At 43.2% G+C, this 20,741-nt stretch overlaps 1 protein-coding gene across 1 annotated transcript in view; it reads left to right on the forward strand.

Annotated features, from left to right (window-relative positions):
- The window catches only part of LOC147750549 (V-type proton ATPase subunit S1-like), a 335,890-nt gene extending 322,164 nt beyond the window's left edge, over positions 1 to 13,726 (forward strand). The window contains exon 10 of the mRNA XM_086966826.1: positions 12,186 to 13,726. Within this exon, the coding sequence (XP_086822952.1) occupies positions 12,186 to 12,395 (210 nt within the window). The 3' untranslated portion in view covers positions 12,396 to 13,726. The remainder of the gene's footprint in view (positions 1 to 12,185) is intronic.
- Positions 13,727 to 20,741: the final 7,015 nt, after the last annotated feature.

Raw genomic sequence — 20,741 nt, forward strand, 5'->3', positions numbered from 1 at the left:
GGTAATTACATTTAATTAATTTGGTATTGATTTTTAATTAATTGATTAATTGATAAATATGTTCTGTAGCGGGTTATGGGTTTATAGGGGAATAGGGTGGGAAGTAATTTAATAATGTTGAATTAATTATTAATTAGTAGGAATCATACATTAATTTTAATTAATTGGTAATTATATTTAATTAATTTGGTAATTATTTTGAATTAATTGATTAATTGATAAATATGTTCTGTAGCGGGTTATGGGTTTATAGGGAAATAGGGTGGGAAGTAATTTCATTATGTTGAATTAATTATTAATTATTAGGAAGCATACATTATTTTGAAATAATTTGTAATTATTTTAATTAATTGGTAATTAATTTGAAATAATTCATGAATTGATAAATGTGTTCTGTTGCGGGTTGTGTGTTTATAGGGGAATATGGTGGGAACTAATTTAAATGTAATTAAGTAATAATGATTTAAAATTCATAGTTAAATTAATTTTATAATTGTTAATTATTTATTAATTGGTAATTAAATATTATAAAATGGTATTTTTTAAATAATATTTTGGTTACGTATATTTAGCTAATCATGTTTTTAATAATTATGTATATGTATTGTAAATGGTTTATATTTATTTAATAGTTCATATTTGTATTATTAAAAAAAGCATTTTTTATAAGTATGTAATTTTAACCCCTACGCTATCCAACACTTTCCCTACTGTTGCACTCTTTGGAGTTGGAATAGTAATAGTTACCCCTACGCTATCCAACACTTTCTCTACTGTTGCACTCTCTGGAGTGGGAATAGTAATTGTTACCCCTACGCTATCCAACACTTTCCCTACTGTTGCACTCTCTGGAGTTGGAATAGTAATTGTTACCCCTACGCTATCCAACACTTTCCCTACTGTTGCACGCTCAGGAGTTGGAATAGTAATTGTTACCCCTACGCTATCCAACACTTTCCCTACTGTTGCACTCTCTGGAGTTGGAATAGTAATTGTTACCCTACGCTATTCAACACTTTCCCTACTGTTGCACTCTCTGGAGTTGGAATAGTAATGTTTACCTCTACGCTATCCAACACTTTCCCTACTGTTGCACTCTCTGGAGTTGGAATAGTAATTGTTACCCCTACGCTATCCAAAACTTTCCTTACTGTTGCACTCTCTGGAGTGGGAATAGTAATTGTTACCCCTACGCTATCCAACACTTTCCCTACTGTTGCACTCTCTGGAGTTGGAATATTAATTGTTACCCCTACGCTATCCAACACTTTCCCTACTGTTGCACTCTCTGGAGTTGGAATAGTAATTGTTACCCCTACGCTATCCAACACTTTCCCTACTGTTGCACTCTCTGGAGTTGGAATAGTAATTGTTACCCCTCCGCTATCCAACACTTTCCCTACTGTTGCACTCTCTGGAGTTGGAATACTAATTTTTAACCCTACACTATCCAACACTTTACCTACTGTTGCATTCTCTGGAGTGGGAATAGTAATTGTTACCCCTACGCTATCCAACACTTTCCCTACTGTTGCACTCTCTGGAGTGGGAATAGTAATTGTTACCCCTACGCTATCCAACACTTTCCCTACTGTTGCACTCTCTGGAGTGGGAATAGTAATTGTTACCCCTACGCTATCCAACACTTTCCTTACTACTGCACTCTCTGGAGTGGGAATAGTAATTGTTACCCCTACGCTATCCAACACTTTCCCTACTGTTGCACTCTCTGGAGTTGGAATATTAATTGTTACCCCTACACTATCCAACACTTTCCCTACTGTTGCACTCTCTGGAGTTGGAATAGTAATTGTTACCCCTACGCTATCCAACACTTTCCCTACTGTTGCACTCTCTGGAGTTGGAATAGTAATTGTTACCCCTACGCTATCCAACACTTTCCCTACTGTTGCACTCTCTGGAGTTGGAATACTAATTTTTAACCCTACGCTATCCAACACTTTCCCTACTGTTGCACTCTCTGGAGTTGGAATAGTAATTTTTAACCCTACGCTATCCAACACTTTCCCTACTGTTGCATTCTCTGGAGTGGGAATAGTAATTGTTACCCCTACGCTATCCAACACTTTCCCTACTGTTGCACTCTCTGGAGTGGGAATAGTAATTTTTACCCCTACGCTATCCAAAACTTTCCCTATTGTTGCACTCTCTGGAGTGGAAATAGTAATTTTTACTCATACTCTATCTAAAATGTTTTTAGCTATTTTATTAGTTTTATGCTGTTATTAATTGTTATTTATATGATTATTTTATGTATATAAATGTATTAGTAATTTATTATATTTTTATTTGTTTCTAAGTTATGAAAATAATGAATTTAGAGTTATTATTAATGAAAATGTTTTATGTATTATATATTTATTAATATTAATTTGAATTACATTATGTATTAATTTACAATATTATAGTATATTTTTAAATATGTTTATGACATTTATAAGTATTATTTTGTTAATATTAGCTTTTTATTTTATAAAAATAAAACGATATTTTACAAAAAACGATATTTTTGTCATTCTATATTTTCTTTTCGATATTTTTGTACTTACCTTGTTAGGGATAGGATTCCGATATTTTTGCCATCGATATTTTTGTATCTTGATATTTGTGTATTCGATATTTTGTCAGACATTCCTCTAGGAGACCTGAGTTTTAATAAGTTTGCTGACCTTCATAACGTGCAAGTTGAAGGCCTTGTTGCTAAGACCAAATCAGGTTCGCCGACCGAACCATGCCCAGTGGTAGTTGTAAAACTGTTGCAAGAGATCAAAGCTCACAACTTGTCCGTTTCGTTTTCAAGACAGCATGCTTTCCCAAAGATGTGGAAAATTGCATCGCTTTTGTTGATTCTAAAGAAACCAAATTTAGATCCAGACGACACTAATAATTTCTGTCCCATTTTGCGGCTTCCTCTTCCCGCCAAACTTCTTGAAAGTGCAATGAATATGCAGCTTACTGATTGTATCACTGAGCATAGGTGGCTAGATGACACACAACATAGCTTTAGACCGGTCTACAGCACAGAGTCAGCCTTGAGTAAATCAGTAGAATTAGGGGAGCAGTGGATAACAGAGGGAGGGCTGCCCTCATCCTATTATATTTGTCGGCAGCCTTCGATAACGTCCACCATACCACTCTGGTGGAAAGGCTAGCGGCAATTGGAGTGCCAGGAACGGCACTCAGATTTCTTAAATCTTTCTTGAAAGAGAAGATGCAACTTGTGGCCTTGCATCCATTTAGGTCTGATCCCTTTCGTCTCCCTTGTGGAGTACCGCAGAGTTCCTCTATTAGCCCAACTCTTTTTAATATCTATGTTGTTGCCCTACTCCAGTTGTGAAATCTTTTGGCTTTGCTCTAACTTCTTACGCAGATGACACTCAGATTGTTGTGGCTGTTACTAAGCAACCACACTCCACTGGTAAGCAATTTCATGATGCATTACTGCTGTAAGCTTGTGGATGAGCTGTAATTTTTTAAAGCTGAACTCCAATAAGACGGAGGTGGTGCTTTTTTTGCAATGACCCCTCATAATGGTCGCCGAGATGGTGGCCAGCGGACTTTGGTGACTTGCTGAAGCCGGTTGAAACAGCAAAAAACTTGGGTGTAATCATTGATAGTAAGCTTTCTTTGCTAATCAAATCAATGCTCTGACATCCTCTATGTTTTTTAGTCTAAGGAAAATCAAAAAGATTCTAGCATTTATTCCTGCAAACACCCAAAAGATGGTCATATCGGCCTTGGTGTTGGCCAGATTAGATTACTGTAATGGATTACATCACTTAAAAAACAAGCATTTGCAATGTAATAGGTCTCGCATTAATTAAGTTTAAGCTATTGGCATTGCTAAATATTGCAACACCAATTGCAACAAAAGTCTATAAATTGTAGGCCCAAAAAAATTGTATTTATTTTTGTAGCAATGGTGGCATGCTTCGCTTGAGATGAATATGTTTAAAAGTAAAGTGCAAAAACATAGAGGAGACTCATTTACGGTCTCCACAGCTGCAAAACCTATTATAATGAATTTAATGAATTAAATTTGTAATCCACGTATTATATGTTCCTTAATTTCCACCAAAATTTATCTTTTCATTTCTTTGCCCTGCTTGCTTTTCAATTCATTCTATCCATTGTCCTTGGTTCTTTGACTTCGTATAAAACACAGGGGAATTGTTGTTTCCTTATGCCACATGTTTATTCAGTCACCCAATGCATTTCGGGAGAAATTCCCTTCTTCGGGGGTGTCTAAAGTACATAAAAGAGAAGTTTTACCTATTAGTTAAATGGCAAACATGTTTTACAAAAACAATCGTTTTTAAGCAGCAACATTTTTGTGCATGGCAGAAAAACAGCATCTACATTATTTTCTATCGCTCTCTCTGAGCGCATTCAATTGCTACCGTAACTTGAATACATAAAAAGTGCTTTAAACGTTCCCGATATTCAACTGTTTGCCCTCCCAATCTAGACTTTATTCGACATTGCTGCATGCTCATTCTTTCTTGAAATAATGCCCCCTCCCCTACAATCCTTAATTCAACTCATTCAAAGGCATCTAGTATTTCGTGCTCACCGTGGCAATGTTTGTTAAAAACAGAGAGACTGCAACACCATCCTTGCTGCCCGTTTATCCCTTGGCGGAACTGCTTTACATTCCCACTCTTTACTTGACGCAATGGCTTTGCTCAGTCCTGGTCAACGCTCACCTAAATCACCTTTCTCCCTTTCAGCTGTATTGTCACTTGGCCCGCTCATTAGCATTAAGCTCTGCACCAAACTACAGACGCTGCGTGTCCTATCTCACTTTAACTCCTTCCTGGCACTACATCTCCCAGAACCCCTCCATACTCCTCACGACAACGATATCATCCAGCACGGTCCCCACCCATACAGTTTCCCTATCACTGAAACATATTAAGCCCTAAAGTCCTTAAAATGCCATTCACATGATTAAAATATTTCACAAGCTCTATCTTTATGTATGTTTTCTAATACTTCACAATGATTTATTACCCAAATCATTTAGAAAACTCTTTGTTTGTCGATTGTTTATTAGTTTGACGAGTGTGGCAAAAGTAAAGTGCGCCATACTGCGATTGCTACAATATTTGATTGTGGATGCGTTAACAATTGATGTGTGCACTGAAGGCTGGTGGTGTGCGTGCCTGTAGAAATTGTGCATTGATGGCTGGAGGTGTGTGTGCCTGGTGGAAGTGTGCACTGCCGGATGGTGGTGTGTGTGCCTAGTGGAAGTGTGCATTGACAACTGGTGGTGTCTGTGCCTGGTGAAAGCGTGCACTGACGGCTGTTGGTGTGTGCCTGGTGAAAGCGTGCACTGATTTCTAGTGATGTGTGTGTGCCTGGTGAAAGCTTGCACTGACGGCTGGTGGTGTGTGTGTGCCTGGTGAAAGCATACACTTACGGCTGGTGGTGTGTGTGTGCCTTGTGAAAGGGTGCACTGACGTCTGGTGGTGTGTGCCTGGTGTTAGCGTGCACAAACGGCTAGTGGTGTTTGTGCCCAGTGAAAGCTTGCACTGACGGCTGGTGGTGTTTGTGCCCGGCAAAAGCGCGCACTGACGACTGATGGTGTCTGTGCCTGGTGAAAGTGTGCACTGACGGTGTGGTTGTGTGTGTGGTTGTGTGTGTGTGGTTTTGTGTGTGGTTGTATGTAGTTGTGGTTGTGTGTGTGTGGTTGTGTGTGTGTGCGCATGTGCATGTGTGGTTGTGTGTGTGTGTGGTTGTATATGTGGTTGTGTGTGTGTTGTGTGTGTCGTTATGTGTGATGGTTTAAAGCAAAGGCAATGTGGCAATGTTATAATGACGTGACGATGGGAGTAAAATGGTTCCTAATGTTACTTCTGCACCCGAGGATTTTGGTAACTATAAGTCAAACTAGTTTAACATAGCACCCCAAAGATACAGATTCACGTAGACTGGGCACAAAAGAAAGGTTACTCTAAAGACATGCCATCTATTTTTTATTTTGATAATTTTATATAGCGCCGAAATGGCCCAAAGGCATCAGAGCACTTTACAAGAGTAGCAGGATACATGGGTTACATTGAGTTCCAGTTACAGCAATTAAAATAGGGCGTTTACATCGGTAGCTGCGAGCAGGAGTTGCCACGAGACAATTGAAGCAGTTGGTCAAAGGGCGTACATAGATGAAGCACGATGTAGATAGTAGGAGTCACATAAGGAGGTGTTTCAGATCCTGGTCGAGAGAGTACTTAAGTATGGTTGAGCAAGGTGTGTCAAATCGGAGTCCTTTTTAAAGGTGACTAAGCAGGTGATTAGGCGGAGAGAGCACTCCAAATTCTTGTGGCACTAGCAGAGGAAGACTGTCTCATGTACCGTTCTCGGCTGAAGGTGGGGTGGTCCAGGAGCAGGAATTGGGCACGAATAAATGACAGTATGCAAACGGGTAGGACAATTATGCAAATACATCTAGCAGTCTGAAAGTGATAGAATTGCCCTATTGCCCCAGAGATTTTCACTTTCTTGTTTAGATGTTGGGGTGAACAGGAGTGAAGCGCCCTGAGGCTAATGCAGGCTGTTTTGAATTGGGAAAGTGGGAAGCCAATGGAGGGTGAGCAGGGCAGGGGAAACATGGTCAAATTTCCTGTTTTTGTAGATTCAAAATTTTTTGTTGGGAGCAGAGCTCGCAGGACAAAATCTAGCAAGACCATGACTTTCCGAAAAGTCTTGTGAATCCACCCCAGGGTTCAGAAACTCACTGTTGCTGTTTTAGAATGCCCATGGAGCACTTTCAACAAGAACAAGCTTGGTGAAGTGCCGAACTCAAGTACAAATAGAGCTCTGCCTATTTCAAGGCAAACAAGCCAACTCGCATTCTACACAAGGGGCGGGGCTTGCTATGTTTATTCAGCCAATGAAAGGAACGGGAATGTAATGCCATGTTCCTTGTCCTGCACATGGGGAAAGGATCTTTGCTTTACTTGCTTTGTAGACCAGTTGCTGCAGCCTGCATTGCATGCATAGCGCTGAAAAGTTAACTCGTCTCAGCCAGTCTCTATGCATGCTCCTTGTTCATCAGCAAAGGCACTACAAATGAAACGAACTAGTACTAGTTGTCCTGATGATATACGGGGTGTAGTAATGCAGGGCCCTGATGGAACACTGGAAAGAAGCGACGGGTTGCAATATGCAGCGCGGCGATGGGAAGAGCTTCCGGGGAGGAAGAGGTTCCTATATTTACCCCCCTGTGTCGACATCAGTGCTGAGGGAATTTGGTGGGCAGGGTGACGAGTGAGGGGCCTGTGTGGTGCAGCAGCAAAGGCAGATTGGTGCTCTTCTTCACAGGCGCGTCCTGTACAGCTCGTGCAGTGCAGTATCCGAGGGTGCGACCTGTGCCACCAGAGGGGACGGTGCAGTCACAGCACAGCTCACATGCAGCATTTACCTTCGCCTCGACCCTGCACTGCCGCTTCTACTGTCCAATCTATAAATGCGCAGAGGTGACCCCGCCCCATTCTTCTTACCTTGGGGAGCTGGGTGATCTTTTTGGACATTTTCGTATGTATTTCTTGGCCGTATTCCTCTGCGGGGTCAGGGTACTTGGTTTTCGACCCGTTGCAGGTCTCGGGCAGGTGCACCTTGCCCGAAGCCATTCTATTTTCCGAGGTGGTTTGCAGTCGGGCTCCTGCCCTGTCCTCCACGGGCTGGCAGCAGCAGCTGCTGGAAGGCTTCTCGCCCAGTGGCGGGCGAGCGCAGGCAGCGCCGGTCTCGCGCACAGGCTTGCTCCTCTCAGCAGCTGCTGTCTGACGCCCCTCGCTCCGGCGCTGCAGATCTCCAGACCCTTCATCAAAGCAGCCCCGACAGGGCGAAGCGTGGACGAGGCTTCGTGCTGTGCTTTTTTTGACAGAAGATATGCCTCCAATGGCTTGCGTGCTGCGAATTCCTGGGAGCACCCACCGCATTACTGTATGTGGGGCACGTTGTTACACGGCGCTTTCAAGAAGGCATTGTTGAGTCACATTCCTGATTATAAGACCCTCATTCTGCCTGCTGTTTCTGTGCGCATTTCTCAGTTGCTCTCTGCCACCAATGTAAATAGCCTGTTTCTGGCCAGTGCGGTCGAACACATTTTTCTTCGGGAGCAATGGAGTTTGATTGGCGCTGGATGCCCGTGTGATGGGAAAAACGTACTTTATTTTAACAGGTAGTAAGTAACCTCAAGGGCTTATAACTTTCTCTGAAATTAGCGATATCTGATATTTAGCACCTCGTGCACCCGACGATAATATTAAACAAGCGATCGCGAAAGTGATCCTATTACACGGCAGCGAGTGGTGCGAGCACGCCAGGCATATGTCTTTAATTATCACGCCGGGCGCGATAATTGAAAACATATGGGCTTTGGTGCGCGTAACAGACACCAATAGGCCATAGGTGAAGCTATGCGGCCGCCTATGGCCTATTGCGTGTTCTGTTATAAAACAGCATGCATGCAAAGCCCAATCAAAATGGACCTTGAAAGGCACATGCTCGAGCTATGTGGAATTTCAAGGTCCATTTTTGAAACCCTAGTAAAAGGGCTTTTCGCTCGCTTCGCTTGCGGCCTCTAACAACAGGTATTGCAAAACACAGCAGCAAGAGTTCTCACAGGTACCTCTAAACATGTTTTGGTGAGGAAAGTCATCAAGCAGCTGCATTGGTTGCCAGTAAAAGAGTAGATACAATTTAAGGGCCTGTGTTATGCGTATAAAGCAATGCATAATCAGGGACCTTCATACCTTGCTCAGAAATTCAGATGATGCACGCCTTAGATTAGATCGTCAAATTCCAAAAAATTGGTGGTACACAGATGTAAGAGAATAAACTGGGGTGGAAGAAGTTTCTATTTAGGAACTGTAGCGATGTGGAATGAGCCCCTTTATCGATTTGCTCAGCCACTTCTCCAAATATTTATACGGCTGTTGAAAACGTGGCTTTTCAGCAACTCAGATCTCTGCTAAGGCATCCATTTTCTGGGCCAGTCGTACTAAGCTAACCCCAGGACACCCAAAGGTAACAGTGTGCTTTATAAATCCATTACATTAACATTCTTGAAGCTCATGATGTTGCCCCAGAAACATACTGCATATGTTGCATACACAAGAATTGTGGGATTCTTTGGCTAAATTCTTGAAAGCACTCTAAAGCAAGTTTCTTTTGAACACATGAGTGAGATATAATCCTTAGTAGAGTATCATTTTAGGAGCAGCAGATCTGCCCCCTTTGTTCACTGTTTTTGATCTAAGTGTGTTCAGTATCTTTAGTTAGCATGTTAATTTCAGAAAGTCTTTATTAGCCTGAATCTTGCATCCTTCTCTAACTCACCTGTTTCAGTGTCTATCTGGAACGAGAGTGGTGATGCTGCAAGAAGAGAATTGGGGCAGATAGCTTCCTTTTAACAGTTCGCCCTATTAGAATAGGGTGGAGTGTGTGGGAGGAACATCTTAGAAAGGAAAGAAAGTTGTACCATAGTGCCTGTTGCATTGATGTGAACACCTCTTCACATATGTGGGTAGTGGGATGAGAATGAAAGCAGTAATGATAACTGGCAATTAATTAAGAATGGACGTCGATTTTTTCTTGTGGGCTTTACAACATCTTGCAAAAACGAAAGACTGAATAAAAGTCAAAACGTTCAATGTGATTTGCTCTTTTGTATATAAGGCAGGACGTTCACATTATTTTAATGTCGCATACTCCATTTTCAATTTTTTTTACTTACCCAAGTATAATATGACGTACCATCCCCTCGTGAGTGTAGCTGATAAATGTAAACCATTGCAGACAAAATTCTTGTGAGTTCTCAAAAGAATTTCCAGGGGCGTAGCTTAGTCAATAAGATTGGGTGGGGAGGGAGCCTCAGATTTTCATACAATCAGGCAGGTATATCATGTTTAAATTCAATATAGGACATGCAGGGTGCATGAATGGGGCCGAAGGGGCAGTGGAAAGGGAGAGGAATGCTGATACTTAGGGACACTAAGGGGTCGATTACGATTCGGGAAAAAAACCGTTCGTACGATTTGTATCCGGAGCCCTCTTCGTACGAATCATACCCGTCCGTCCGAGTCGCGAAGTACGATCCGTATTCCGTGAATCCGTCCGAATCGTCGCGATCCGTACGTTTTGCAAGGCTGAAACCGTGAACCGTATGACTCGTACACATACCATACGACTCATACACATGCCGTACGACCTGACGAGTACGATCCGGACCGGGGTATGAGGACGTAATTCGTACGGTCCACGTCAGGTAAGGGCGAGTCGTACGGAAAAGCACACAAACACATACACACCGTACGGTCCGTACACCCCATGATCGCAGGGGTACACACCGTACCCCTGCGATCATGGGGTGTACGAGCTGCACCCCCATTGTACGATTGGTGTACGATCGGTGTACGAGCTGTACCCCATGTACGATCGGTGTACGAGCCGTACCCCATCGTACATGGGGTACAGCTCGTACACCGATCGTACATGGGGTACGGTTCGTTCACCGATCGTACATGGGGTACGGCTCGTACACGATCATACAATGGGGGTACGGCTCGTACACCACATGATCGCAGGGGTACGGTGCGTACCCCTGCGATCATGGGGGGTACGCACCGTACGGGGGGGGGGCGTTCCGTACCTGTTTCGGCACGAACTCTGCTTTTACGGCTGTTTTCAGCTCCCGTAGAAAAAGGGTCGTACGGTGCGTACCCGACACGTATCGAACTTGCTGGGTCGTAAAAACCAGCCGCGAACCGAACAGATGTCGCGTACAGCGGGTTCCGAGGGAGAATCGTATGGAGATTAGAGTCGTACGGTGTCTTGTACGACTCGTACGGAGTACGGCTCCTGGTACGAATCGTACTTCGTCGTACGTACGGGGGACGTTGCAGGGTACGATTCTTACGGGAAAAACGCTCCGAACAGCTATTCGGAGCGGTTTTTCCCGAATCGGAATCGACCCCATAGAGAGAAAACACAATATTTTGTCAAATAACCAATATTCTGAGGACTTTCAAAACAAAGAGGGAAGAGTGTGTGTGCGTTTTTGTCTCTGCGTATGTAAAAATCCTTGGTGAAATCCGATTGACATCTCACAATACTCAACTGAAATCACCCGTACCCAACTGTTTTTCAGCAAATACATTTATTAGCGGGGGTGTAATACCCCAAACACCCCACTCAAGCTACGCCCCTGACAATTTCACCGAAGATAAAGGCACCTTGGTTTTCATCTCATGCAAACACTCGCAACAGAAAATGTCCACTTGGGCAGAGGTTAAACTAAAGTGGGGAACTCCATTTTATGAAAGCCAGTATTTAGAAACTAAGCACAACTTGGTATAGTAAAAACCTTGTACCCATCCTCCACATTTCACCTACCAGGATGTTATGATATTGGGATTTGTCTATGCACCATTTTCAATCATACTTTTAGTAGGCAGTTTTTGAGACTCTCATTGCATTTCATCACTCCCATTAAAGAATGTAGTATTTGGAGTAATACTACATCACTGTGCACTCTAGTGCCAGAGTCCCTTATTCCCAAAGGTTTGCATCGAGGTTGCGCCACTTTTATGGCGCAGCCCTGATGCAAAATCCTTTTTGACATATACAAAGCATGGCTTTGCGTGGTTTAGTTAATACAAATGAACTCAAGGCAAAGCATAGCTCTGCCTTGCGTTACCTTGCTTCAGGGATAGCATAGAATAGACATCAGGGATGCGGAACGCATGGGCATTCCCATGCATCCATTCATGGAATTTGAAGCAATGGCAGATTTACTAAGGTGAGTACCCTGGAATTTTGCAAAAAAGCACAATTGTCAGAGATTGTCCCTGAAGCAGTTGTAATGAGTAGGAATATCTATCCCTTGCTGAAAAATAATTCTGTCTGTAACGCAGGCTCCCTATGGTGCAAGGGTTCCTGCGTTGGCGCTAGGCAGCACACAGTCAATCAGCACTAGGAGACAGCAGACATGTGCCATTCTTCATTTTGTGCAACGCAGTGCAGTAACTTTGCCTGGTGTTCTTCATTGCATTAAATATGAGTAAATATGTGCCTTAGTACCTAGTTTGCAATTTTATTGTTCATTTGCTGGTCCATTCTGCATTAGCTCACTACTCACTATGGTCTTCTCTTCTGTACAGATCCAGGGCTTCCATGTCCAGAACAGCCTTTTTTCCTACGCCGCGGACTGCACCGGCTTCTTCTCTGCCGCCATCTGGATGGCGCTGGTCTCCTCGCTGATCTTGTTGTGGATCTTAGCCTACGGCATCTATATGCTCATGCAGCTTACGACAAACGATAAGTTTGATGACCCGCGAGGACAGACTCTGTCAGTGTCCCAGACGGATTAACAGTGCAATATTTCTTCACTGATGTAAGCTGAGGGCAGCTACAAGAGCTGCCTGCTTTGGGGGATGTCCAATGCAATGTGTATCCTGGAGGAAAGGCTTTCATTGAGAAGAAACGAAGGACGTTCTTTCAATAGAGGGGCATTTACTATATTTGGACCACAGTCCATTTTCTGTTCGGATTATAGTTAACATGAGGAATATGTAGAACTAGTTGTACACATCTAAAAATTCTAATGGCTACTGAGAAAGCTAGCACATTTGTATTTCATTCAATTCTCCCTTTGTCAGGTTTGTAATGAGAAATAAACATTGTATCTTTAATATTTCCTCAAAAAGTTAATGTTTTATGGTTTTTCCAAGCATATAGTGTGCCAGAAATTATTGCTAGTGGGTTATTCAGAAGTTTCATGTACATCATATTAGGCAAGTATTAGCACAAGAGTGTTGGCGGAATTATTGTGATAGGATCAAAATAAAAATGTGGGAGCCACCCACCCCCTCATTTCGAAAAGACTAGCACTAGGACATTATTTTGATATTTATCATAAATAAGGGGGTCGTAAAACGTAGTAAACATTGTTTAATGTAGTGCTGGCTGGTGCTCCCACAAATGAAACCAGCAGCCTCTGAGAATAGGACTGAGATTACATAAAGATTGCACACTGCATGTGTGTGCGTCCCAGGCGTATGCGCTGCACATTTCAAGTCAAGTCAAATGGTCTTTATTCGGATATAAAATATCCATAAAAGTACAATCATCACCGCCAATAGGACATAAAATATACAATCATCAAGTAAAAAAGTACTTTAAAAAGTAATAAAAATAGGGTTGGGTAAGTCATGTCTGACAAACAATAGGTAGCATAAAACCAATGTGCAAAGGATGGCAATGAAGTGCAAATAGAATACAATATAAACATGTAGTGGACATGAAAACTAGCAGCATCATTGTGCAAAATCGCAAGTTGTAAGCGTTGAATTCAGTGCAATATAGGCAGATGTAAACTTCGGACTAAGTACAAAGTAGGCAGTTGCATATTTGTTAAATCCTCTTAAACAGGTATTACATGTGCAGAAAGCAACAGTATACTATAAAACTTGTTAAGAGAGCAATTGCAGATATATGTAACATATTTTAAGGTGTGTTCATAGAGGCTCGTGAACGTACCACAGCTTGCAAAAATGAACTTACTCGAAAAATCATATCATCACATCCTAGCTGCAGTATTTCCGGATATGCCAAAGTATAATCAATAATTGCATATGCCTTAAAATGAGGGATTAAATATTGTTTGGTGTATCTCACATAAAATTTGCAAAAAAACTAAAAATGTAACAGTGTTTGTTTGCAACCGATGCCGCATGGACAGCACAACTCCTCCAGATTATTATTAAAACCAATCGGGAAACAAAGTGAACATTTTATGCTGTTATCCCTGAGACGGAAAAGCAAACTCCTATTCCATCTCCCGATATTTTTCCTGAGATAGACCTGTGGAATATGAAATTTAATGCTTGATGACACCAAGATAGGGAAATATCTGATAATTGATGGTTTGCAGAGCTCAATGTTTACTCTTTCCTTGCGGTATAAGTCATACAATGCTCCTCTCACTGTTTTTAGATTTATGCCGTCTGCAGATAAAGGGTGATGAAAGGCATGCTCCAGCTTCACGCTGGCTAGGCTATTTTGTACTGCACCAAGCCAAGGTATACAGCTCCCCTATCACATTTAAGACAAACTGCAATTATCTCTTGAGTTAAAATTGCAGCTGGGTTTCGCCATATCTTTAGCCATAATAATGCTGGTCAGGATTTAATAAAATCTTTCACGTAATGTAAATTTAATTCTTTATAAGTAGGCGATAAGATTTGTGCCCCTAGTACCCTTCTACAAAATCTTTTTTCCTCAATTTGTATCCCATTACAATTTACATACCCCCACACTTCGGCACCATAAGTCGCCGTTGGTACACATTGGGTTTTATAAATCTTTAAGAGGGATATCACCACCTCTACCTTCTTAGGCTGTCGCAGGCTGATAATAGAGTTAACCGCCATGCCAAGTTTATTTCTACCATGGGCTACATGTGGTTGCCATGATCCTGAGCCTGAGAAAACTAGACCCAAATAAGGGAAAGTGCTGGTGCTTTTTAGAGAATCATTTCCCGACATTATGTGCTTAATGCGATGCTTTTTTGGTCCACAGGACATTAAATATGATTTTTTTAAATTAATGCAAATGTCCAAATCTGCCATAACAGATACAAAACCCGTAATTAAAGTGCAAAGTGCTTTTGGTGTGCAGCCCATAAGGACCGAAATGTCCGCATATAAAAGTACAGGGAAAAGTTTACCATTAATTTTGGGTACGTCACATGTCAGTTTGGACAGGGAATTGTTCAGTTCATTTATATAAAGGATACAAAGTAGAGGGGCTAAGACACAACCTTGTCTAACCCCTCTACCAATTAAAATATCCCTGGAGACCTCTCCTTCATTGTTTATTCTCACCCGTGCTTTCAGGTCTCTGTGCAACTATGCCAAGTGCATCATCCAACCCATAATTTAAAAGAATCTCCCATAAACGTGATCGGTTAACAAAATCAAAGGTAAGGTTAAATCCATAAAACCCAAATATAATAGAACTTTTTTAGCGATGGTATATTTGCCCAATATAAGATTTAAATGTAGACACTGTTCCACAGTTCCGAAGTTACTCCTAAAACCCAGCTGACAACAATTTAAAATTTGATTATCCTCTGCCCAATTCCTAATCTTATTAAAAACAACCCTGCCCAAGATCTTCAAAGTGTTATCTATCAGAGATATTGGGTGATAGCAACTAGGGTTGGATCTGTCGCCCTTCTTAAATATGGGCACAATTATACTGGTTGATCAAGTTTTTGGTGTTGGTCAGATTATTAAAAACATTACATAAAAGAGGGGACCAGAAGTCGGGTTCAGATTTGATGAGATCAATTGACAAACCATCAGAACCTGGGGCTTTATTCCTGCCCTTTGAAGTATGGCATCTTCAACTTCAGTTATTGATATGGCAACCTTAGTAACTGGGGGATGACTGTCAGTGGTCGTTGTGGGAGCTGTGTTAATTCTTGAGAAATGCTCCTCCCATGACTTACTATCTATATTGCAGTTTAGGGGAGTGATGTTTAATCCCATAGACCTCATAGCTTTTACCTCACTCCAGAACCCAGTTACATCTTTGAGAGCTGCAGCGCAGGCGAGGGATTCCCACCGTTACTTCAGTACCTCCATCTGAGCGTAATTTAGTTACTTTCTTATAGCGCTTTCACAATAATCTAACTAAAGTCATGTCCCTAGGTTCACCAGCTAATGCTTCACAAAGTGCTCTGTTTTAGCCCGGGAACAGGTGCAGTCGAACCATCTAGAGTTTTTACTTGGGTTCGTGACAGGTTTAGAGATCTCGTGTTTAATGCCAGCACATAACCCGGTAAAGGCCTGGACGATCTCTATACCTGAGCCTCTACTAGACAAACATGTCTCCACTAATGGATTTTATAGTGCAGGCAAGTAGGGCCTTATTATCTATGCCCTTCCAAATCACTCTGAGTTTGTCGGTTGATGCTACCAGGTTCTTTGCCCCTATTTCTTTCCGTTTCATGAATTTATTAAAAAATCTAAAATTTGTCAAAATTGGGTTATGATCACTGTGACTAGTGCCTAAGACTTCAGCCTTGACCAAGCAATTCTCGAGAGAGGAGGATATAAAACATAATCGATGGTAGATGTACAGCCACGTCCTCTATAGGTAGGCAATAGGCCTTTGTCTGACTCACATCGGACCTTGTCCATTACATTAATTAAGTCCCGAGTGGATAGGTAATTGTGCAATTCTACCCCTTTTTTGCACGGAATTACCCAGACAGGTGTGACAACAGGGTTATCCATTCTATTGTACAAATGTGCATTGAAGTCCCCCCCCAAACAAATTCAATCCAATTTCCCATACCACTCTTCATCTACCAAATTGTCAATAAATTCAAATAAGGTAATAAAATTCCTATTGGGCAGTGATGTAAAATCATTATTATAAACATTTATTAAACATAACATAATCCCCTGTGAATAGATCACAGCCTTAAAATTTTCATCATTTGTCTCCAGCGGTTTTATATCACTTCCTGCAGTAATCTTTATCCATGTGGATAGTCCCCCACTAGGTCGACCAAGTTCAGGGCTGGGTACAATCTTATTAAAACAGACAAATCCCTCAAGAAACGGGCCACTAGTGCACCATGTCTCTTGGAACATTAATATGTCAACATTCTTAACCAAATTTATCCATTCCGCTATATTCAATTTGGATTTTAGACCTGCGATATTCCAGCTAAGTATGTTTAGGTTTTGTTCTAAAGGTCGCGGTTCAATAGTGACGGGACAGATTGCTGACGGTTCTACCAAGCAAACTTTTTGAGGGATATCAGTGGACCTAGATTCGATAACAGCTAAACGATCCGTTAATGAATCCACTGACCCTACTACAGTATTCAAAGGTATATTTGGTAGTCAGTCCTGCTTCTCCAGGTTGGACAGAGCAGTGAACCGGTTATATGTAGAATATACCGGGGGGGCTAGGTTGCATGTTCTCTGTGGGGGTCTGTAAAAGAAACTCAATGATAGTAGAGTAATAAGTGTAGGAGTACTGAAAAGGTCGGTTGGGCTTTTCAGTACCTATTTCAGCAGGGAAGGGTGCCTGAAATTCACGACTAACAGTTGCCCATAATGTTCTTAGCTGAAGGTCCTACCCATCCCACCCGTCGCACCATCAAGATTTTGTTGGCAATCTCCCTCCCTGTCCCCTTATATTTGGAAAACCAATCAATACACTTATTTTTTAGTTGGTCCCAAGACTCACTTTGATCTTCTTTAAGTGGGGGTACACCAGCTAGAATTACGGCATAAGGGCATGCTTCTGGGGGTAAATGAAGAACAGCCTCAGCGTGTTTTTTAACCTGTGTAACAGGGGTGGGCTTATTACTTAGGTCTGTTGCCGATTTCGTGTAGGCTGGCACAGGCAATGCAGGAGGGACTGCTTTAGGGGATGGATAATCGCTAGGGGGCCTGTTCTTGACAGGTACATTACTAACCACAGTACTAGACGTGAGATTAGGTGACAGGCTGTTCATATTACCATCACATTTTTCACCTGCATTATTGGTACCAGAGGGTACACAAGTACGACTCCCCACTCCCCCCTGCCGTGCCTTTTTAACACCTTGGCTGCTAAGACGTTTCCCCTCCTGTGCTAAGCTTTGATGTTTCCCCATTGTTCATGACGAGCTCAGCTCGTCATAAGCACAGCTCCAGTGAGCCTCATGAGGAGCTGAGCTCTTCATGAGCAGCAAAGGGGTTAATTGCTTTGTCCATGTCCTTTAAGAGCCGTTCACCCCTAATTTGATCAATGATAGTAACCCCTTTTCTTTTGACATCCTCTTTCTTCACCAGGCTTTCGAGTCTATCCAAGCGTTTAAAAATGGCATTAAATTGTTTATCAATTAGACTTTTCAAATGATTAAAAGTAGAGTCCACTATAGTGTCAATTAGATTTTCATTTGGTCTTCCTTGTATGCCGTTTGCAAGTATTGTTTCAGTTTGTGTGCAGGCGGAAATGGAAACCGCTTCTGTTTTGGTCAAATCCATGGTACTGTTGTTTGGTTGCACAGTCGAACTAACTGACACCCCACTTATTCCAGTTTCTCCTGATGACCACATACTCTGAGGGGTAGGTTGGGATTTATTGCGGGGAGGTTGTTTCCTCTTATTATTAGGCATTTTTGCTTGTCCTCTCTTCCTTTTCTCCCCCACATTCTTTGTAGTTACAGCAGGGGTAGTATCGCTAGTATTAACTTGGGACCCCTGCTGAGAGTCTGGAATATCTATTACATCTTTATCAGTCACAGAGCCCTCAGGTAACTTTCCATGATGGATAGATTTATTAATTATTATAGTAGGTGATAACGGCGGAGGCGCCTTTTGACCACCCTCCTCTCGTCCGTCAAACATATGTGGGTGAGATATTGGTTGGCCCATAGAGAGTCTCCTCTCTGTGATTTCGATCTCCGAATTAACCATGTTAACCGCGTTTTCGAGCATAATTTCAATAGAGGGTGTAATAGTAGAACTCTTGAGGCCCGAGGAAGTTGTAGAAACTATACGTTTCCCCATGATACTTGTTATGTGCTCACCTCGCTCAGGAGCTTAGGGTGGGCCCAGCCCAGCCTCCTCCTGCCCCGGACGGCCACAAACGGCCCACCCTTTGCCCGGGCTTAGCCTGGCTGCGCCCACGTGCGTCCCGCATCGTGAGCCTCCCCTCTGATTTTAAGCGCCTCCGGGCGCGGACTAGGCGTAGGTGGCTTCCTGCCGCTTGGACTGCTGGGACCTGTAGTACCCCCTCACTGTGGCCGCGCCAGATGACAGGAGGCTTGCGGCGGCGGAGGGAGACCGGCCCCGGGAGCAGGAAGCAAGGAACTGCGGCGTTTCAGGTACCGGGTAAGTTTTCCCTCAATGATGTGAACAAGTGGCAGCAGCGGTAAAGCACCCGCTCTGCCAAGCCTCCCCTCTGATTTTAAGCGCCTCCGGGCACAGACTAGGAGTAGGCGGCTTCCAGCCGCTTGGACTGCTGGGACCTGTAGTCCCCCCTCACTGCGGCCACACCAGATGACAGGAGGCTTGCGGCGGCGGAGGGAGACCGGCCCCGGGAGTGGGAAGCAAGGAACTGCGGCGTTTTAGGTACCAGGTAAGTTGTTCTCCCTCAACGATGTGAACAAGTGGCAGCAGCGGTAATTCACATTTGTGAAATGAAGTGGTCACAGCAGGAACCACTGAAAGTGCCATTTTCCTACTTGTCAGGGAAATCTCTTTTGTCGCCACGAACACTGGCAATGCAGAGTCTACAAGGCGGGGACTTAGTGGCGAAACACATCATATGCGGGCTCCCCTGCAAAGTAGATTGAGGGGGATCCCACACTCTGGACCCAGTTAGGAGATCTCAGGTCTACGAGTACACAGTGCTGCAGGGGACCCCCTGGAGCTCAGGGATCCACCGCACTGCGAGGGCTGCGTGGGCAATTGTTATGCCACTGGGGGACATGGGCGCAAGGCTGACCTTGGAAAGAGTGGAGAAGAACATCTCGGCTATTTACTGTCTGTCTCGGCTTGCCTATTCTTTGGCCGTCTCTGTCCTATTAGGGCCCTGACCCTTTTACCGATCCTTTTTGCCTTTTGGCCTGAGTACCCTGCCAGTGCTTACTGTTGCCTATTGGGTGTTTGCTTTAGTAGGCACTACTGGTGCTCCTGCTTGGCTGAACCTAAGCATGGGCGGAAAATCCGTTTCGCTCGCGGATTTTGCGGATTTTCGGTAAATTCGCAATCCGCGAGATTCGCGAATCTCCCGCAAAATCCGCAAATCCGCGAGCAGCGGATTTTGCTCGCACTGTTCGCGTGAGTTCGCGGCTTCCCAGTACAACTTCGCGCCCCGCGAATAAGCGCTAAATTGCAGAAATACGATTTTAGCAAAACTGAAACTACTTACCAGGTTCAAAAGTTCAGGCTCATCATTAGTAGCCATTTCCTGTAGTGCTTCCTGAGGGGCCCCTCCAGAGTTCAGTTGCCAGTTGCAACTATTATGTGACCCTGCTCTGAACCTCAGAATAGTTACACATATGCCACAAAGGTCCTGAATTACAGCTAAGGGAGACAAGCAGGAGCCAGGCTGGAAGTTCAAATCCATTAATCAGCCCCTAATTCATTATTGTCAGTTGGGGCAGGGCAGGTGTTGTAACTAATTTTGCAACAATGAAAGCACTTAGCAAGTGCAAAAGATCACTAATCAGGAAGCACTAAGGAAGCAGGTGCCAGCTAAAAAAATATTCTGTGACACATTAATCAGCCCCAAATTAATTCAGGTCACTTGAGGCAGGGAAGGTGTGCTTGCGTTGCCACAATAATGTACACTGACTGGACAACCAGAGGGTGCTGTGATGAAACAGAGGGTGGCATGGGTGGGCCAGAGGGTGGCATGAGTAGTCAGAGAGTGGCAGTGGTGACAGAAAGTGGCAGTGATGAAGAAGAGTGTCCCAAACAGGCTGGACACGTAGAAACAACAAGTTCGCGAAACTTGCGACCCGACAGGTAAGTTCGCGTTTTGCGACATTGTACAAAACCCTCGCGAACTGGCAGAAACCCGCGCGAACACAAAAAAAAAAATCCGCAAATTCGTGAGAATTCGCGGATTTTGCGGATTGCGAGTTCGCAAATCCGCAAAATTCGCGAACGCGAGATTCGCAAAATTCGCCCATGCTT

Source organism: Lissotriton vulgaris, chromosome 1_1 (assembly GCF_964263255.1).
Source record: "Lissotriton vulgaris chromosome 1_1, aLisVul1.2, whole genome shotgun sequence".
NCBI classification, from domain to species: domain Eukaryota; kingdom Metazoa; phylum Chordata; class Amphibia; order Caudata; family Salamandridae; genus Lissotriton; species Lissotriton vulgaris.